We start from the raw sequence: 22,183 nt of genomic DNA on the forward strand, positions 1-22,183 counted from the left end.
GTGGCCAGACACAGTCCAAACCCCACTTAAATAACAGTTACTTATCTGCACACATGGGGATCACAAGACTTGAACTTGATTCTCATTCAAGATGGCTGACTTGAAATGTGTACTTCCTCAGAGGTGCATGCAAGCCTCTCCCTGGTGCTCCTCACTGTCACTTCACAGCACTCCCCCTGGCTCTGGAATCCTTCTTCAAACTGTGAGTTCTGTCTATATCAAGAATATTGTGCCTTCTTGTACTGGGTCCCCTCTCCTGGACTTCTCACACAGCACAGTCTCTCTCTCTGGATACTCTTTGATCTCCTCTCCCTCATGCACTGGGGGATTCCAGTGCTCCCACACACAGATCCGTTTTTAGCTCCTCCCCCTTTTTACAGTGGCCTCCTGGGAGGTGTAGTTTCTCTTCCTGGAATGTTAAAAGACACTGTCCATCTCTCTCCTTATTTGTGTAGAAGTTATTAGTAGCCTCTGGGTGCTCAAGTCCAACTGCAGCACTCCCAGGGGTTACACACTCCCCCTGTGGGGCAAGTCCATAATCAACAGATGATGCGGCTTGTCCCACAACCTGAAAATTAATAGGGGTTAAGACATCCTGTCTAAATAAACTTTCACAGTCATACTCAACAAGCCCTGTCGTAATAGATATGGGAGTTAAATAGGGCCACTGGTAGACCCAGCAAGGATGAATCATCCTAGGAACCTCACTTATTTGACCTGGACTATCATAAGTCAGCATCATTGGGGCTCTAGGTGTCCTTTTAGGCCGACCTTGAACTGGTGGGGTCCCTTCCTCTCCCCCTGACACTCCTCTGGGGCATTCAGTATTCTTCACATCTGGAACAACCACATCCCTATCAATGTCATTGATTGGTTCAAGTCCTTCTTCCTCTGGATGCTGGGAATCTAACCTTCCTGATATCCTTGGGTTGATGCCTATTTCATATGGTATGGAAACCATAGGTATACTTTCTTCTACTTGTGGATGTCTCATAGGGGCCCCCTCGGTAGACCCAGAGAACCTTGGGATATCTTGTATGCAATTAATTTCTCTTGATGGCCCTGGGGCATCATAACCCCAATCATCTTCTTCCTCATTATCTTCTGTGAGAGGCTCTCTGAATCTTTTTGATCTTCTGCTTGTGGACACTTTAGGCACATGTTTTTCTTGCTCTTCCCAGAACCTGGTTTCAGCTTTAAGGGGGAGCAAATGCTGTCGGTGGTAGGTCTTTATAGGGCCTGTCTGTCCTTCAGGTTTTATCGTGTAGGCTGGGATGTCTGGCAATTTTGCAATCACAACATGAGGGTCCTTTCTCCACCGATTGGCTAACTTGTGTTTCCCTGGGATGCCCAAGTGTCGAAGTAGAACCCTATCACCAGGCTCCAGAACATGCTCCTTGACCCGTAAATCAAATCGACGCTTGTTTCGTTGTCCAGCTTTCGATGCAGCAGATTTAGCTATTCTGTAGGCCTCATTTAGTTCCTGTTTCAGCTGCTGTACATATTTTAAATGGGGCCTTTCTTTAGGGTCAGCAGTGTCTACTCCAAAACAGATGTTGATTGGTAATCTAGCCTCTCTTCCGAACATTAGGCGATATGGTGAGTACCCTGTGGACTCATTTTTCGTACAGTTGTAGGCATGCACCAACTGGCTGATGTGCCTACTCCAATGTGCCTTTTTATTAGTGTCCAGAGTGCCCATCATGCCCAAAAGTGTCCGATTGAACCTTTCTGGCTGGGGATCTCCTTGAGGGTGAAAAGGAGTAGTTCTTGATTTCTTTATCCCGCACACAATACACAGTTCTTTTATGAGCTTGCTCTCAAAGTCCCGACCCTGATCTGAATGAATGCGGGCAGGCAATCCATAATGGACAAAGAACTTCTCCCATAGGATTTTGGCCACCGTCACAGCCCTCTGATCTTTTGTTGGGTAGGCTTGAGCATAACGGGTGTAATGGTCTGTCACCACCAGAATGTTACAAATGTTGCTCTCATCTGGTTCCACTGACAGAAAATCAATGCAGACTAACTCCAAGGGGCCATTGCTGGAGATGTTCTTTAACGGTGCTGCCTTCTCTGGGAGTGCTTTACGGAGTATGCATTTCCCACAAGATTTGCAATAAGCTTCAATGTCTTTCTCCATTTTCGGCCAATAAAATCTATCTGAAATTAAAGTCATGGTTTTCTCTATTCCCAGGTGGCCGTGGTTATCATGCAAAGCACGGAGGACCATGGGACGGTGCTTCTTGGGTAATACAAGCTGGTTCCTCTCTCTCCCATCTTTGTGACTGGTTTGTTGAAACAGTATCCCCTGCTTTACCACCAAGGACTCCCTCTGTCGGTTTAGCAAGACAGCTTCCTCCGTTTGTAAACTCTCCTGGAGGAGTCTTTGTCTGTGTTTGACAGACCACCTAACTGCTGCTATAGAAGAGTCATTCTGCTGATCTTCTCTGACTTGGCATGGACTCAGCTTTTGAAGATCACTGAGCTCCAATTGACTCAACCAGCAATATTGTCTTGGTAGTGCATCTATTGTGGCACCTAAGGCTGTTAGGCACTCTTTGACTGGGGGCACCACAACTCGCCCCTCGTGGCACATCCCCTTCACCTCTGGAGCAGGCACCTCTATCCATTCATCTTCTTGAGACTCCACAAACCTGCCCGGTAATCTTGACAAAGCATCTGCATCTACATTGCTTTTCCCTGGTCTGTACTTTATGGTGAAATTGTAAAGGGCCAGGGCCGCCAACCATCTGTGCCCCGTGGCATCTAGCTTTGCTGTGGTTTGCACATATGTAAGAGGATTGTTGTCTGTGTGCACTTCAAATGGTACTCCATACAAATAGTCATGAAGTTTGTCAACAATTGCCCACTTAAGGGCCAGGAACTCCAACTTGTGCACTGGGTAGTTCCGTTCACTGGTTGAGAGGCCTCGACTGATGTAGTAGACTGGTCTCAGCTTTCCTTCTTTCACTTGGTATAGCACTCCTCCAAGTCCCTCGAAGGAAGCATCCACATGAAGAATATATGGCAACTCTGGATCAGCATATGCCAGAACGGGTGCTTGAATCAGGCTGTTTTTCAAACCCTCAAATGCTTGTTCACAAGATTCATTCCACCTTTCACCAAAGGCATCATTTACCCGAAACAATGGTTTTTCTTTCTGGTGAGAGCCTCTTGGAGCTGGGTAACCCCGAGTTAGATCTGTAAGAGGTTTGACAAGTTTACTGTAGTTGGGGACAAACCGTTTGAAGAAGTTACCAAACCCCAAGAATGACCTTAAGTCCTTTAGTTTTGTTGGTCGAGGCCACTCTACCACTGCTTCTATCTTTGCCGGATCTGTAGAAATTCCATTCCTGTCCACAATATGTCCCACATACTTGACTTTGGCTTGGCAGAAACTACACTTGTCAAGAGATAACTTCAACCCCTTCTTCATTAAGCGATCCAGCACCTTGAGGAGTCTTTCATTGTGCTCTTCTAATGTTCGGCCAAATACTATCAAATCGTCCAAGTAGACCAGCACTTCTCTGAAGTTCATGTCACCCACAACATCATCCATGTATCTTTGGAAAGTGGCTGGGGCTCCTTTTATTCCTTGTGGCATTCTTTTAAACTGAAAGAATCCAACTGGACAGATGAAAGCGGTTTTGTCAGCATCCTTCCAACTCATCAATATCTGATAGTATCCACTGCGTAGGTCCAGCACAGAAAACCACTTGCTTCCCTGAAGACAGTCAAGGGCTTCATCTATCTTAGGGACTGTGTACTGGTCCGGAATAGTGCGCTTGTTTAAAGTCCGATAATCCACGCACATTCGTATTTTCCCATTCTTCTTTCTAGCTACCACAATAGGGGATGCATAGGGGCTCTCTGATTTCTCAATTACATCATTCTCGAGCATCTCTCTTAAATGTTCTCGAACATCATCCAAATCAGCAGGTGCTAGGCGTCTTGACCGTTCTCGGAAAGGCCTGTCATCTGTCAGCCTGATGTGGTGTTCCACCCCTTTGGCTTGGCCCAAATCCCAGTCCCCTGAGGAGAAGGCAGCCTCTCTTTGCAGCATCTGCTCAACAAGCCATTGTTTGTCTTCTTGACCAGCATCACTTCCAGCAAAGCAGTGATCAAAACTTTGCATGTGTAATTTGGTATCTTTTGAAGAAATCTTTCCCTCTTCCTTCTTCTTATAAGCATCCAAACACAAAGGGTGAATTTTAAGAGTTTTACCATAATTTGCCCCTCCTGCCTCTTTGCACCATTTGGCTAGTATCTCAAACAGGTGGGAGTTTGTTCCAATAATCACTGGGACATCTCGAGGTTCTCCTTCACTATTAGGGCAAACAAGTGCAACCACCTCTACCTCCTCTTCTATTCCAGCTATTTCTTTTGGGAACTTCAATGGTACAGTGATGTATCCGAGGTAGGGATAACTCTTGTCACTCAAGCCCCAGATAGTCAGTCCACATAATGGCTTGATGGGGAAGTCAGACAGATTCTTTCGGTACCAGTTCTCAAACACAATGGACACTTGAGAACCACTATCTAGCAAAGCTATACATGATCTTCCATTCAATGATGCAGGAACATGAGGCGTAGGGCCTAGCAATCCTTCAGGAAAATGGCTCCATCCTGGGTTACAGTTCCCCACAGTGTTAATGTTCACTTTCTCTAGAGGGCCAGTGTGGGGTACCCTGGTCCTCCCCCTCAGTTTTCCGCCGGCTTCCCATTCCTTGGGCATGGTGAAGGAGACCTCCTCTTTCTCCACCTATGTAAACATTGTCTAGTGAAGTGCCCAACTTCTCCACAATTGAAACACTCTCCCTGCCTCCGAGCAGAGATATCTTCTGATATGGGTAGTCGTTCTGCAAGGTGGCCTTTCTGCATCTGGGACTGGATCTGTTTCTGCATCTCCAACAGCTGGGCAATCTGTTCCCCTTGTTTCTCCACAATCTTCATTAGCTCAGCGCTCGGGAGGGCAGCATCAGGTTTTGGCTGTACAACCTTGACTTTCTTGATCACCCTTTCTCTGGACTCGACTATAGCTTCCTCTTGCTTAACATCCTCTATCAGCTGAAGGAAGGTAGGTGACGTTTTCCCAAGTTGAGAATTTCTTATCTTCATTGCTACTGGGTCAAGGGATAAAGCTCCCCTTAACAACTGTTGCATACGCATGTTGTCCACTTCTGCTAGGGATATCCCTTTCTTTGATACGATAAAATGGATAAGCTTGTCCAGCCGATAGATATAACTGGACAATTTCTCCCCGGACTCCTGGTAAGTGTGGCGTAGCTGGTATAGAAGATCAGTGGCATCCCCTGCTATCCCATATTCCCGGTCCAGAGACGCTAAGTACTCTTGAGCAGTGGCTTGGGAATTACTTCTCCTTACAGCTTGGATTAATTCTCCAGCTGGACCTCTCAGGCTTTCCACTACTCGTTGTCTCTTATAGGGTTCGGAGCAATGCCATTCTGCCAGGTATTGGGAGGCCATCTCCCTCCAAGCTTCATAAGTTTCTTCCCCAGCAGGAACTGGCTTTAGTCCAGAGAAAATTCTGAGCCTTCTGTAGCTCCCATCATGCTGTGACTTTCCTAACTGTTCCACCAATTTCTGTACTGCAGTGAGGAACAGTTCACTTTGACCCTTGTCAGTTTTACTAGTACAGGAGGATGGCATAGAATTTTCTTCCCTGGTGGCAGAGAATACTTGTTGGCTAATACTTCCATCAGACACTTCAGCAATAAAAGGTGTTGTGGCTAGGTGTGTTGGCTTCAAAGGAATAACAATGTTCCATTTTTGTTTACTTGGCCCAAATATGATGGAGGGAAGAAAATCTCTATCCAATTTTGCTTGTGTCTCACATAATATCAGGCTGGTCTTGTCAGCATCTCTATGTTTCTGTCCAAGTATTTTAGGCTGTTCAATCTCATAAACCCTGTGAAGCACCTGCATGACTTCCTCCTCGGTCACACCTTGAGAATCCCCATAGATCCCTAAACATTGGGTTGGGTCTGCAGCCTGCTGTTCACACCACAAATACATTTCCTCTCTTATACTATCCATGGCGTCTGTGCTGAGTGGTGTTCACTGAGGGTGTCTTCAGAATCTCAGCATGTGCCTCCAATGTAACACCCCCTACTGTAATATGCGGAGTGAGGGTATATATATACCGAATGATGTAGATCTCACCTCGGAACTTTATTGGCAGTGCCTCCACCCGAATCACGGCTTTCTCTTTTGGGGAGTGTTCTGGAAGTACACCAGGGGGAGATTCGGGAAACCCCCTGCCCAGTACTAATACGCTGTGACACACTGTGTGCTGCAGAAGCCAACTTGGCACATTTATTTAACTGGGGCAACTAAAAGCAGCTTTTGTGATTTTATATGAAAATCATATATTGGAATGAAATGACAGAATGATGGGAACAATACAATAATAGGACATTGTGGATTAAAGCATAACACCAGCTCCTAGCTTATACTGTGAACAATCGGCTAGCCCAATAACTCTAAATGATTCCAACTGTCTCTGACATAAACATCACTTGTCATACACTTTTACACTGACTCAGTATCTCAGAGACTAACCTTACAGGTGCTGGCTAAGGGGAATAACCACATGTGCTGTATGTAGCATATTTACTTATAACTCTACAATACCTTCCATGCACAATGATACCACACAAATGGAGCAGTGCACTGCAAGTTGGGGCCCTTCTATATTGATGTCAGCATGGCTTGGAAGCACTCTCTGTCCAGTTTACAGCTTTGCAGGAGTTGTTAATCATTTGCTGTAAAGTAGCACAATCCCAGTGTGTACACAAGTATGCAGCAACAAATAGTAATTCCTCAGCATGTATCCTTGCTTAAGTGTATCCTGAGACTTGTAGTTCCACAGCTTTTATTTATCATCAGGGGAATACCATGGAGTATAAGTTCAAATGCATGATGCTTGCTGCATATTTACCTGCCCTCCCATCTATCCCTAACTCTTCAGCCCTTGTGGCCAGACACAGTCCAAACCCCACTTAAATAACAGTTACTTATCTGCACACATGGGGATCACAAGACTTGAACTTGATTCTCATTCAAGATGGCTGACTTGAAATGTGTACTTCCTCAGAGGTGCATGCAAGCCTCTCCCTGGTGCTCCTCACTGTCACTTCACAGCACTCCCCCTGGCTCTGGAATCCTTCTTCAAACTGTGAGTTCTGTCTATATCAAGAATATTGTGCCTTCTTGTACTGGGTCCCCTCTCCTGGACTTCTCACACAGCACAGTCTCTCTCTCTGGATACTCTTTGATCTCCTCTCCCTCATGCACTGTAGAGATGTGTCGTTCGCGAACGATCCGGTTCTTTTGAACGGATCCATCAAAAGAACGAGCGAGCCGCCGATCCCAAAATGGTGATCCGGATCGGTTTCGCTTAGCATTACATACAATACAATGCACATTGCATTGCTTGAGCTCAGCACTGCCCCCTTTGGCAGCTGAGATATTTTCTTCTAATTGGCTGCTTGTGCTGCTGCTGTGTCACGTGCAGATCTAGATTCTTCTGAATCTGGAAGCCCTGAGGGAGGTCTGGTGACTACACACCAACAGCAGACTAAGCAGAGCAGAGGCATTGGCACTGGCAGGCATTTCAAGATTGCTTCACCTGAGTTCACCAGTAGTATCACAGAAAGGTGTGTAGTAGAAGTATGAACACACAGACACACAGACATAAATTAGGCAGTGCACATGTGTTTTTTTTTTTTTACTAGATCTGTGTTTGCTGGGCTGTGTAGTACATTTAACTTTAATTTGGAGGGGGAGGGGCCTTCTTTTAACTTTCATTTGGGGGGGGGAGGGGGGGCTCGGCAATGAGCAAATTTAGTCTCCCTTGGCAACGAGCAAATTAATACCCCTTTTACACCGCTGCAAAACCCCGGGTCTTCAGCGGGTCAGACCCCTGTCAGCGGCAGTGTAAATGGGACACGCCGTGTCCCTTTATACGGGACTTCTACCCAGGTCCTGGGAACTGGATTGTTCGTCAGACAAGCGTTGGTCAGACAGTCACTAGGTCGACATGCAGAAAGGTCGACATGGGAAAAGGTTGACATGGGAAAAGGTAGACATGGACGTTAGGATGACATGAGGAAGGTCATAAGGTCGACATGAGGTTTTCGCTGTTTTTTGACCCGAATGTCACAGTTGACATGGACACAGTTGGAAGTGAGAATCGGACCCTCGCATCGCTCGCAATGCTTTGGGCACAGTGTCTCACTTCGCTCGCCACACTATTATAATCTCACTCCATGCCCTAGTGGAAGGTAGGGCATGAAATACCGCCTGTCGGCACATGTCGGCTCAAAAAACAGTGAAAATCCCCATGTCGACCTTATGACCTGTCGACCTTCCTCATGTTGACCTATAACCATGTCGATCTTGTTCCACGTCGACCTTTCAGCATGTCGATCTAGTGTTGTTGACCTAATGTCGACCTAGATCAGTCGACCAAACGACTATCTATGTTAAGTGCACCACCTAGGTCAGGGTTAGAGAACCTTTGGCCCCAGCTGTTGTTGGACTACACATCCCAGCATTCCCTGCAACAGTGTTATCATGGCCAAATAGCAAATTGTAGCAGGGCATGCTGGGATGTGTAGTCCAACAACAGCTGGAGGGCCAAAGGTTCCCCATCTCTGACCTACGACTTTGCTCTGTTTCTGGACTTCCCTCTTAACGAATGATTGCTATTACCTGTTCTAAACAGGTAAATGGATAAGAAAGGTGTTTCCACACAGGTAATAACAATCAAACATTAAGAGGGAAGTCCAGAAACAGAGCATTGTGTCCCTCCTGGAAAGGGTCATGTTGGGAGGTATGGTACACTAACTCAAACCATAAATAACTGTCTTTTTTACACAAACTGATCCGTAGAGCCGCCCAAAGGATCTAGATCTTTTCAGTGACCGACCCGGGTCGAGCCGGGTCTGCGAAAAGATCCGTTTTGCCCATCTCTAATGCACTGGGGGATTCCAGTGCTCCCACACACAGATCCGTTTTTAGCTCCTCCCCCTTTTTACAGTGGCCTCCTGGGAGGTGTAGTTTCTCTTCCTGGAATGTTAAAAGACACTGTCCATCTCTCTCCTTATTTGTGTAGAAGTTATTAGTAGCCTCTGGGTGCTCAAGTCCAACTGCAGCACTCCCAGGGGTTACATATATATATTTTATATATATATATATATATATATATATATAGACGATTGCATGTGTGCGGCACTCCAACCTGGTGCTATGCGGCTAAGGGTAGAAGCCCGGTGCCCTCCGTGTGATACACCTGCCGGCTGCAGGTGCCTGTATTTAGCTGCTGGGGGCGGCGGCACTCGGTCCAGGAAGAAATGAAAACTCAGGAGGCTGTGTAATTAAACACCAACGTTTCAAACCCGTGCGGGTTTTTTATCAAGGTGAGCAAAAGTCTTTTGCTCACCATGATAAAAAAACCTGCACGGGTTTGAAACGTTGGTGTTTAATTACACAGCCTCCTGAGTTTTCATTTCTTCCTGGACCGAGTGCCGCCGCCCCCAGCAGCTATATATATATATATATATATATATATATATATATATATATACATATATATATATATATATATATATTTATAGAAAAAATATATATATATATAATATTTAAGGCAGGGCTGACCCAGGTTCAGTGTTTTTTAGGGGGTAGATGGGGAGTGCTGTCCCTGGGTGCTGGGAGGAGGGGGGTCCCTGCGGCTGCTGAGGGGAGGGGGGTACCTGTCAGCCTGAGGTCGGAGCTCACTCTGCGGACGGGATGATGTGCGCCGCTGCTGTACCACTCCCCGCAGCCGCGAAGTTCCTGCGGCGAATGTACAGTCAGTGGCGGGGGTCCCTCTGGCGCATGGGAACTAGTACTAGTTCCTATGCGCTGGAGGGACCGCCGACACTGTTTGTAGCGGCGCACATCATCCCCTCCGCTGAGCTCCGACCGCAGGCTGACAGGACAGGTACCCCCCTCCCCTCAGCAGTCGCAGGGACCCCCCTCCTCCCGCAGCAGCTGGGAACATCTTCCCCAGCGCTGCACGCTGACAGGATGAGGGCCCCAACACCGGGCGCAGGCATGCTTAAATCTGCAGCGCGCCCCCAGGTTGCAGCCGACCCCGTTAAATCCAAAGCATCTACCCGCGGGTGCTCCACCTGCGCCACCCCGAAAGGGGGGAGGGGCCCGCTTGGCTACCACACCCGCAGCCGGAGGAGTAGGTGTAGCAGCGGGGGGAGGGGGAGGGGTAGCGGAGGATACAGGCTTCTTCCCCACCCAAAGCTCTACGTCTTTACACCCAAAATCAATGATACAGGACCTCGACTGCTTGTGTCGGAAATCCTCATCATATGATTTCCATGCCGCGCTGCCATCTGACATAAACATTTCATGAATCATGTGCATATATCGCACAACATTCATGTGTTCCTGCGGCCTGGTTTCCAGATAGCAGGCGGCGAACATGAAGAGCCCCACCTGCCATCTATGGTAAGTGCAATAAGCTGCCTCCCCTATACCCCCTTTCCGTTTCGCAGCGCAATATTCCTTCTCAGCCTGCGCAGTCATAGTGAAGAAGCTCACGTACTTTCCCTCATTGATTCGCTCCTGAACACTCCGACGCAAACCCCTGCACACCGCCGTATAATCGCAGCGCACCACATTTCCTTTTGGGAAAAGTGGTGATCCAGAGCTCCCGCTGGTGGATCGGGAGTACCTACGGCGTCGCCTAGAATGCCGATGCCTCCGCCGCGACCTATGACCGCCCTCCTCCTCCGATGTCACGCAATTGGACCCGGAGGAGGAAGAGTAGGTGCGTGACTTGCGCCTGCGCCGATTCGCCTTACGCGCTGACCCACCTGATGTTCCTGCCACCGCCACAGCCATCGTCTGAGTCGCTGGGCTGGACGTGCCCCCGGAACCGACCAGCGGGCCGGATGTTGACGCCTCCTCGATCGGTGCAGCCACAGGAACAGCCGGCATTGGAGTAGGCATGACACTTTGTGAAAGGGACACACTGGGGAGCAGCGCAGTGGAACTACCCGATTGTGGCCCCCTGGAAGGAGAGCTCGGCGCAGTCTGGCTGAGCAGCGGGACCAACACCGACACTAACTGCCGCCACCTGTCTTCAGCCTGCACAGACCCCCCTGCTTGTTGCGCCTGCTGAGCTGTTACCTCAGACCCTGTGACACCTGGGGCACCTCCCCCGCCCGCGCGCCGAGGCAATAGCCTGGACCTCCGCAGCCACTGCCTCCTGGCTAACCGCAAGGGGGACATACCCAATATAGCCGGGGATGGGGGGGGTTCACCACCTCCCCAGTGTCCCCCGGAACCCATGCGGCCTGACTAGCCCTGCGCCCGCCCCTAGCCACCCTACTGGCCAGCCTCGGTATATTGGAGGGGCGGGCGGCAGGTGGCACCTCATCATTACTCCTAGCCAGCCTGCTGGCTAGGATGGGGATGCCAGATGGGCGCCCTGCAGCCTGGCCAGGGCCCCCACCGTATGTGCCCCCCCCCCCATCGCCTGTCTCAGCGCCGCCGGCGTCTGCATTGTGTCCGGCACCGCCGCCGGCCTAGCGCCCGCAGCGGCGCCTCTCCCAGCTCCTGGAGCCTGATGTGTGCCCCGCGCAGCACTGCTGCGAGCCCCCCTGCCGCCTCTCCCCCCCCCCCCCGGGTAACTCGAGCTGCGGCCGGGCGTCCGCTGGCACGCCTCGCGCCGGGACCGCCGGCCGCGTCATCATTGCGGGAAGCGCGCCCACGTGCCGCACTCGCCGCTGACCGCTGGACGCCCGCCGGACTTCTCCGACTACCCCGCCGCGGGCCTGGGGAGGCCCCGGTGGCAGGACCGGCTATGGGTGAGTCCAGCGCGTCAGCCAGGCGGGCGGGGGGGCGCGAAGTCCGGGACGGCCGGGGCATAGTGAATCGCAGGGACAGCTAGCGCTAAGAGAGAGGGACAGGATAGTGAAGAAAGTAAGGAAGAAAGCTATGGAAAGAAAGATAGTTAGTAAAGATAAATATAGCAGGGTAGCACAGGAGCCGGCAAGGCAGACGTCTTACCGGATCCAGGAAAATCTCCAGAGAGGAAGCAACTCTCTGGTCAGCAGACCTTTCTCCCCAGGGCCGGCCCTAGGCATAGGCAGGCTAGGCAATTGCCTAGGGCAGCAGCCTATGCCTAGGGGCAGCATCATTACGTTCAGCAGTGGCGTATTTAGCATGCCGCAACCCCCGCGCTGGCTTGGAGGAGCCAGGACCGAAGGGGGTCTGCGAGGCGCTCTCCCTGACTTGCCTTCTCTCCTGCTGTGCAGGATAAGAGAGGGCGCTGGGGTCACGGAGCTGCGCTGATTTCTTCTGTCTCCAGTCCCTGCATGTCCTCTCAGGTCTGCTAGAGCTCACAGTGTCACACACTGGATTAAGGGATAGTCTGTAAACTATTTTCCACTTTACAAGTGTATTCAAACACTCTGGATTACACTTAGTGGCAAGTAGTTTGCAGACTGTCCCTTACTTCCAGCATGACTCGTGAGACTTTACAGGGTGGACTCTGGAGCCTAAGCAGCATGGAGCATAACGGGTGTTCCAGAGGGGGTGAGTGTCACACACAGTGTGTTACAGTGTGTGTGTGTATATCCCCTGTTAACTATGCAAAACACAGGTGTCATTTTTTCATCTGTATAGTTAGATATCTATATATTGATGCCTATATTTAATTTTTTATTTCATTTTTTTTTTATTTCCCTGTTTTGGCACTCAGAAGAGGGGGCGCTACAATTATTTTTGGGGGGAGCAAAATTTATAGTTACGCAACTGAGCTGGGCTGGGTGACAATCCACTCTTTACATACTTTTCGCCACAGGCCCGCATACATAGCTCGCCGGATCACCACGGCCGCCTCCAGCTGCCCTGTTAATGATGTCAGGCGGAGCTTACTGTTTATCACGTCCGCCCGGCCAGACGCGGCACACCCTCACATGACGCATGCGGTGACGTGGGCAGCAGGCGGCTCAGTGCTCGCCGTCACATCTCACTCTGTCCCACCTTCTCCAGCCACCGCGGTGCGTGCTGGGAGTAGTGGAGGAGGGACAGTGAGCCACGCAGCAGCAAATTCTGTGTTATGGTGGCAGGTGCGACGCCACTGTCATCAGCACCCACTGTATTGGGCTGATTTATTTCATATTCCGTCGCTGTTATTCCGGACGAGTGCCAGGGATGCCTGCGCTACATATTACTTCCTATTGGAATACCGAGGCACCGTCTAAGCTGACTCTCTCCGAGTACATTGTGCAGCAGTATATATATATATATATATATATATATATATATACAGTTGTACAGTATGTATATATATATATATATATATATATATATATATATATATATATATATATATATATATATATATATGAACCGGCACTTCAGGGCTTAGGTAGAGCCAGAGTAACTTGCCCCGGTGCCTGCAGTTAGGAACTTTGCAGCTCCAAATGTATACTTCCAAGAAAAGGGCACTCAGGGACTCCAGATAGGTGAAACAAACGGACTGGTTTGACAACCTATGACTGAGCAATAAATCAGTCCGTTTGTTTCACCTATCTGGAGTCCCTGAGTGCCCTTTTCTTGGAAGTATATATATATATATATATATATATATATATATATATATATATATATCTCCTCTCACCACCCGCAGGTGGCACAGGCAGCACACAGGTAATAAAGTTACTCCGACAGGGCAATCTCTTGCAACATTTCAAATTTCATTAATTCGTCATCAGGCATAACACCAAATTAAAAACACTGACCTTATATCCCCATCACCCAGTGCACGTAATCCACACTTCCGACCAGGACTTCCCCACGTCATCAGTATACATCCACCTCTCGCCCCGTCACCATGGAGACGCAAGACGCCTCTCCATGGTGACGGAGCATTACGTAATAGGCATTACGGTATGTAATATGTGTAATGGGCATTACAATGTGTAATATTATCTGTAATGGGCATTACGGTGTGTAACATGTGTAATGGGCATTACGGCATGTGATATTATGTGTAATTGGCATTACGGTGTTTAGTATTATGTGTAATGGGCATTACGGTGTGTGGCTTATGTATAATGGGCATTACAGTTTTGGTATAATGTGTAATGGGCATTATGGTGTGTGGCATAATTTGTAATGAGCATTACGGTGTGTGTCATTATGTATAATGGGTACCACAGTGTTTGGTATAATGTGTAATGGGCATTACGGTGTGTGATTTTATGTGTAATATGCATTATGGTATGTGATACGTTTTCACGGCCCCACTCACCATTTCCACGTGAGGTGGAAATGGTGAGTGCGGGGGGGTCAGTTGAATATTTGGTGGTGGTATCATCTGCTAGGGGGCGCCAACAAAAATCTTGCCTAGGGCATCAAATTGGATAAGGCCGGCTCTGTTTCTCCCCTCCTAACTCCTCCCACTGCACCCATTGGCTGCCAGACGCAGCCCTTCCTTACTAACTGTTCCCTAGTGCAGCATGATCCCCCTTAGGTGATTTATGTCACCTCTAGCTTAATCAGCCATCGGTGCTCCTGTTTATTTTTTTAACCTTAATTACTATGTTACTATGTGTACTATAAATACTTACAGTCAGTGGGAGGAACTTTGTGATTTATGCTAATAAAGATGTGTACTGTTGCTAAAGTCATGCGACCAGCCAGTGGGAGGAGCATAGTTATCTATGCTAATACAGGTGTGCCTTGATGGTAATGCTGATTGTCTACTACAGCTGTTATACTGCATAGACTCTGTTTACAGCCAGGAGTACAGCAAGTACTTGCACAACCAGCGTGCTTGCTTTATTGGAGAGACTGTTAGGTTAGAGCCAGTGTGACACAAGGGACACTTTATCCTGTATGCAAATGTCTACTACAGCAGTTTATTGAATAGGCTCGGTTACAGCTAAGAGCATGCATTAAAAGAGAAATGGGTTCAAGGGGTTCCAAATTGATAGTGCCTCTTTACAAGGTATTGGTGAGACCACACTTGGAAAACTGTGTTCAGTTCTGGGCATTGCACCTTAAAAAGAACATACTGTAAATGAATTGGAACAGGTACAGGGAAGGGTGACTAAGACAGTAAAATGTTGCAAATCACTAGAATGCAAGTATAGGTTAACCACGCTGAATATGTTTTCACTGGAGAAAAGCAGGTTGAGAGGTGATATGACTAGTATGTTTAAATTAGTATTTGACAGAATACGACTGGCTACGGCATCGGCATACAAATTCGTAAATGGGGTAGCTTAGTAAATCTGCCCTATTTACGAATCATATTTCTGTAAAAATACGTCCGTAGCCAGTCGTATTCATTCGTATTTAGAATATGAATACAACTGAGTAGTATTCATATTCTTAGTAAATTTCCCCCATTGGGTTAAATTTACTAGGATGAGAAATTCAGAAAGTGAGAGATCTGGTAAAATATCTCCAGTTTTTTTAAAAAGCGGTAATCATTTACATTTCAAAATCAATCTGGTTTTGCAGTGTAAATGATCGCCACTTTAAAAAAAATTGAGGTTTCTCACTTTCTGAATCTCTCATCCTATTACATTTCCCCCTTAGGGTCTGATTCTTGTTTACTTGCAAAAGCAAATTCTGACTCTAATGGACAAAACCATTTGTACTGCAGGTGGGGATGATGTAACATGTGCAGGGAGAGATAGATTTGGGTATGTTGTTTCTGTGCAGAGTAAAAACTGGCTGCTTTATTTTTAAAACCTATACATGTTATAGGTTTTATAGTAATTCATATAAACCTATAGTAATTCATAAAAACATTCATATGTTGGTTTAACCTCACTGTAACCTACATTCTTGTCTGTGCAGAATCTTCCAATGTACATTTACTTTGCAGGTAGACTTCCCTTTATTTCTAGCATACTGAAGAAATTAAGGGAGTAGAGGCAACTATGACTCTGTTAAATTGAAGGTACTTGTAGTTTCACGGCGGCAGCATGGTCGCACATCTGAGTCCACTTGCAGAGCTCGCTGCGCTCGCCCACACTGCGGGCTCGGTGGCTCACTACACTCACCACACTATCTAAGATCAACTCCATGCCAACATGGATAGTGGGGGTATGAACTATCCACGTTGCCATGGAGTTTATTTAGTTTATTTTAGAAAGTTTGCCGAGCGCCGAACCCGGAAGTCGCGCACGGCCATGCTGCCGCCGTGGAACTAAACAAGTACCAAATTGAAAGAATGTTATATTAAGACAGAAAAATAACAGACATATTACTTCTATTTTCAGATTATCATGGCAATTATGCTAGTCTGGTTACTGTGCTATATTTTAACACTGACTGATGTGTTTCCTCCGCAAAGTACAGCATATGGATATAATGCAAGAACTGATGCAAGAGGAGAAATAATGTCCAGTTCTCCATGGTTCCGTTTTCCATACCCATGTATGTATGTTTATTGTTCTTTATTATATTTTGTACATTTGCTTATTTGGTACCCTTGGCGCAAGGGCCTTGGGAGGAAGTATGGTCACAGATAACTCAGGTATAGGAGGTATCTTACATTAGAGATGGGCTGTCAACTCCAGTTTATCTTCCTTTATCTCTGCAACAACACCACTGCCTTGTCCTCCTGAAGTTGTAGCAGAGAAGCTAGACCTGCACATAGGGCCTGATTCTAATCTGATCAGTCCCTGGCATATTTGCACCGGGGACCGATGTTTGCACTCTGTATATGCGCATGGGCAGGGCTGCTGTGTGGACGCCTTCTGCAAGACCTGCATGTTCCTAGATTCTTGAGTTATATTGTTTGGATCTTATCTTATTATGTGTGTTTGTATTATTATGCTATTACTCTTATCTGTACTTGAAACTTGCTGTAACGATTGAAAATGTCTCCATTGTGAGACGAATAAAGGAATTCTATATTTCTATATAACTTGCACAGTCCCCAAGTACTTTGCACAGGGGGTTGGCATGGAGGCAGGCAGGGGGCCTCCACATGGGGACACCCAGCGATTTCTGGGCGTACCCAGAGAAATAGTGGGTGTGCCCAGGAAAATGCTGGGCATCCCCATGCAAATGCAGGTGGGCAGCTGCCTGCTGGGGGTGGGCGGCTGACATCACAGGACGTCTTCCGCCCACCCTATTCTCAGACCGGACAACACAATTATAGGTCAATCAAGACTTACTTATACTTGCAAACAGGGGAAAAATCATTTGATGGTCGGTGACTATCAAATGATTTCGCCCCCTATGCTACCCTGCATTTGGATGTTTATGCAAAACATCCATTCGCAAAGCAGAGGGGATGTTATGCTGCTTAGCGAGACAACTAGAATCATCCCCATAGTAAAATGGCTATTCGGTTGCTGTCTGTTGCACCTAAAAATGGTGAAGGGTCAAGTAGTATCAGTGTCCTTTGTAGTGGTTATGTTAGCTTTGGCAGTGGTCAGTGTCCTAAATTGCAAACTGACTCACTGGCAGTTGGGGTGTATGGCTCCCCTTTTTGAATTTCAAACTGTGCTGCAGCCCCTCCTCTAGAGCCACTAATGGCAGTGGCACATGGTGTGCAGGCTCTATAGGAGTCTGGACCATGGTAGTGGCATGCTCCTCTTCTTCCCCGGTTGAACACACCACCAGCCCTGCAAATGGCAGGCCCAGAGGTACTGGTCACTGGGTAAGTGGCAGTGAGAAGGACTGCAAAGAATAGAAAAATATAATACACACTTGTAATGGATAATTCATAGTAGCCTCACCAGAGCTAGGAGAAAGGTTCAAGGAACAAGCGGCGAGAACAATGGAGGGTACAGCTCCCACACGTTTAATTATGAATATCCACTGTGACACCAATCTTAAAAATACCCAGCGAATCATTAAAACCGAATGGTCGCTGATTTCGACTGATGATGCATTCAAGAAGATGGGACCTGCGCAACCTCTCCTGAGTATCAAGAGAGGACGGAACTTACAAGATCATCTTCTAGGACCAAAAATGAAACCGACGAAACCAGACAATGACAAGTGGCTCAGCAAGAAAAATGGATGCTACAAGTGTCTGGGCTGCACTATGTGCAGAGCACTGATTACTAGCCCTTTATTTTGTCATCCTCACCAAGGTACGAAGATCTACCTCAAACACTGCCTGTATTGCCAACTTGATCACGTAATTTATTACTTGATCTGCCCCTGCGGCTTAATGTATGTGGGCAAAACGATTAGGACTCTAAGGGAGAGGATAAATCAGCATAGATTCTCAATTCGTTTAGCCTGTGCTACAGGGTCTACGGACAAACTAGTAGCGGCCCACTTCATGAAAGAGGGGCATCAACTGTCATCATTGCGATACATGGACATTGACTGGATAATCCCCCCTCCCTCCCTAGAGGAGGAGATAGGGGTCTGTTGAGAAGAAAAGCTAGATGGATTCATCTACTGGATACGGTGTGTCTCAGGGGCTTAAACGAAAAGACACATGAATATATTTTTATTAGAGATGAGCGGGTCAGGATTCCCGAGATCCGAATCCCGGGATCCGGGTCAGGATCCAAGGCGGCTCGGGAGTTTTACGCCTCAATTCCGGACCAAAAACGAGGCAAAACGTCATCCTCACGCTGTCAGATTCTTGCGGGAGCGGGATCTCATAAAAGACGCATGCGTGCCCCGCCATCTTCACTCCAATCTTGGAGAGGGAAGAGCGTGGTTGGGAAGCTCTGTGTGCCCTGTGCTGTGCTCCGTGCCATGCTGTGCTACTTGACCTGCCCTGTGCCCTCACTGCCCTGTGCTCCGTGCACTGTCTTGTAGACTTGTATTGAGTCTGTGACTGTTTATAGGCCTGAGCCATGTAGTGTGATTTAACTAACTAGGTGCTGCAGTGCTCACACGCAGGGGCTGCAATGTCCACTGTCCAGGGGCTGTCCTGTGGCCCGTGCCCTGTTGTGATTTATTTAGCCCTAAGCCCTGTGTTGTGATTTATTTAGCCCTGAGCCCTGTGTTGTGTGATTTAACTAACTCAGTGCTGCAGTGCTCACACACAGGGGCTGCAGTGCTGCTGAGTAGTACACTCTGTACAGGGGCTGCAGTAATACAAGAGGCTGTGTCCAGTGTGACGGCCTATATCCATTGTCCAGTGTCACGAGTCAGGACATATATCCTGTGTCCAGTGTGACGACATATATCCTGTGTTCAGTGTGACGACATATATCCTGTGTCCAGTGTGACGGCATATATCCAGTGTCCAGCGTGACATATATCCATTGTCCAGTGTGAAGACATATATCCTGTGTCCAGCGTGACATATATCCATTGTCCAGTGTGACGACATATATCCAGTGTCCAGTGTGACATATATCCATTGTCCAGTGTGACGACATATATCCTGTGTCCAGTGTGACTACATATATCCAGTGTCCAGTGTGACTACATATATCCAGTGTGCAGTGTGACATATATCCTGTGTCCAGTGTGACGACATATATCCTGTGTCCAGTGTGACTACATATATCCAGTGTCCAGTGTGACGACATATATCCAGTATCCAGTGTGACAACATATATCCAGTGTCCAGTGTGACAACATATATCCAGTGTCCAGTGTGACATATAACCTGTGTCCAGTGTGACATATATCTATTGTCCAGTGTGACGACATATATCCAGTGTCCAGTGTGACATGTAACCATTGTGTGACGGCATATATCCAGTGTCCAGCGTGACATATATCCATTGTCCAGTGTGACGACATATATCCTGTGTCCAGTGTGACATATATCTATTGTCCAGTGTGACGACATATATCCTGTGTCCAGTGTGACATGTAACCATTGTGTGACGGCATATATCCTGTGTCCATAGTTACATAGTAGGTAAGGCTGAAAAAAGACTTGCGTCCATCTAGTTCAACCTGGTATAGATATCCATTGCTGATTTGGTAGGTTCTGGTATTTTACAGACAAATTATATTTCTTATTTGTACCCATGGATGTTTTTCTCCAGTAAATGTTTGTCCAACTTTGCCTTGAACGCATTTAATGAGCCAGCCGTTACCACCTCTCTGGGAAGAGAGTTCCAGAGTTTGACTGTTCTGTAAAGAAATTCTTTCTACTAGCTGAATGAAATCTTTTTTCTTCTAATCTATACTCATGCCCTCGCGTCCTAGATTCCTTTCTAGTAGAAAATAGGGTGTGTGACAGTTCCTTATATTGGCCCTTGATATACTTGTACATGTTGAGCATGTCCCCCCTTAAACGTCTCTTTTCTAATGTAAATAGTCCCAAATTGCTTAATCTCTCCCCGTAGCTTAAATTCTCCATTCCCCTAATAAGCTTTGTTGCTCGCCTTTGGACTTTTTCTAATTCTATGATGTCCTTTTTATAGTGTGGGGCCCAGAACTGTACTCCGTACTCTAGGTGAGGGCTCACCAATGCTTTATATAGTGGCATAATTACCCTTGAGTCCCTAGTTTCCATTCCCCTCTTAATACATGCCAGAATTTTGTTGGCCTTTTTTGTAGCTACATTACAATGGGCACTACATCCTAGATTGCTGTCTATTTGGACTCCTAGATCCTTTTCAAGTATGGAATTACCCAGTTCCTCTCCGCTAAGGTTGTAACTTGCACACTGGTTGTGTCTCCCAAGGTGCATAACCTTACATTTATCTACATTGAACTTCATCTTCCATTTTTTTGCCCACTCATCTAGAATTGCAAGATCATTTTGAAGCATGGTGACATCTTCTGGTGATTTGATGACTTTGCTAAGTTTTGTATCGTCCGCAAAGATGGATACATTGCTGAGTAACCCTATCCCAATATCGTTAATAAAAATGTTAAACAAAATGGGCCCCAAAACCGAACCCTGGGGCACTCCACTTAGTACCGGTATCATATCTGATACGGCACCATTCACAACCACTCTTTGTTCTCTATTACATAGCCAATTCCCTACCCATCTGCAGATATTTTCACCCAATCCTAGGTTCTCCATTTTATTAATCAATCTCTTGTGTGGGACAGTATCAAATGCTTTAGCGAAATCTAGGAAACGGGTCTGTAATTAGCGGGATCTTCCTTTTTTCCTTTTTTGAATATTGGCACTACCTCTGCTATTCTCCAATCTTTTGGTACTATACCTGACTATAGTGACTTGCTAAAGATATAATGTAGGGGGGTAGCTAGTTTATCCCTTAATTCCATTTGAGTTTGCTTAGCCTCAGTATTATTTCCTTCGGCGTGAAATCCACAATGAGATCTGGCTTATTTGTCCCGTTTGTGGTAAATGTTCGTTCCACAGTCTGCTCTCCCTTAGTAAATACTGATGAGAAGAACTCATTTAACAGTTTTGCTTTTCCCTTGTCCTCAGTAACACTTTTTCCACTAGTATCAGTTAGTGGGCCTATGTTTTCCTTAATTAATGTCCAGCGTGACATATATCCATTGTCCAGTGTGACGACATATATCCAGTGTCCAGTGTGACATATATCCATTGTCCAGTGTGACTACATATATCCAGTGTCCAGTGTGACATCTAACCATTGTGTGACGGCATATATCCTGTGTCCAGCGTGACATATATGCATTGTCCAGTGTGACGACATATATCCTGTGTCCAGTGTGACAACATATATCCTTTGTCCAGTGTTACCACATATATCCAGTGTCCAGTGTGACATCTAACCATTGTGTGACGGCATATATCCTGTGTCCAGCGTGACATGTATCCATTGTCCAGTGTGACGACATATATCCTGTGTCCAGTGTGACGACATATATCCAGTGTCCAGTGTGACATATCCTGTGTCCAGTGTGACGACATATATCCTGTGTCCAGTGTGATGACATATATCCAGTGTCCAGTGTGACATATATCCTGTGTCCAGTGTGACGACATATATCCAGTGTCCAGTGTGACATATATCCATTGTCCAGTGTGACTACATATATCCAGTGTCCAGTGTGACATGTAACCATTGTGTGACGGCATATATCCTGTGTCCAGCGTGACATATATCCATTGTCCAGTGTGACGACATATATCCAGTGTCCAGTGTGACAAAATATTTCTAGTGTCCAGTGTGACGACATATATCCAGTGTCCAGTGTGACGACATATATCCAGTAGAATAGGGTGGGGGTAGTTGGA

General features: G+C 46.9%; 1 protein-coding gene across 3 annotated transcripts in view; it reads left to right on the forward strand.

Moving 5' to 3' along the window:
• SLC23A1 (solute carrier family 23 member 1) overlaps nucleotides 1-22,183 on the forward strand; it is a 514,139-nt gene that overhangs the window by 198,696 nt on the left and 293,260 nt on the right. For all 3 annotated transcript variants that reach the window (XM_083181818.1, XM_083181819.1, XM_083181820.1), the window contains exon 7: nucleotides 16,332-16,488. In XM_083181818.1, the coding sequence (XP_083037944.1) occupies nucleotides 16,332-16,488 (157 nt within the window). The remainder of the gene's footprint in view (nucleotides 1-16,331; nucleotides 16,489-22,183) is intronic.

The sequence above is a fragment of the Crinia signifera genome, chromosome 4 (genome assembly GCF_055691185.1).
Source record: "Crinia signifera chromosome 4, ASM5569118v1, whole genome shotgun sequence".
Lineage (NCBI taxonomy): Eukaryota > Metazoa > Chordata > Amphibia > Anura > Myobatrachidae > Crinia > Crinia signifera.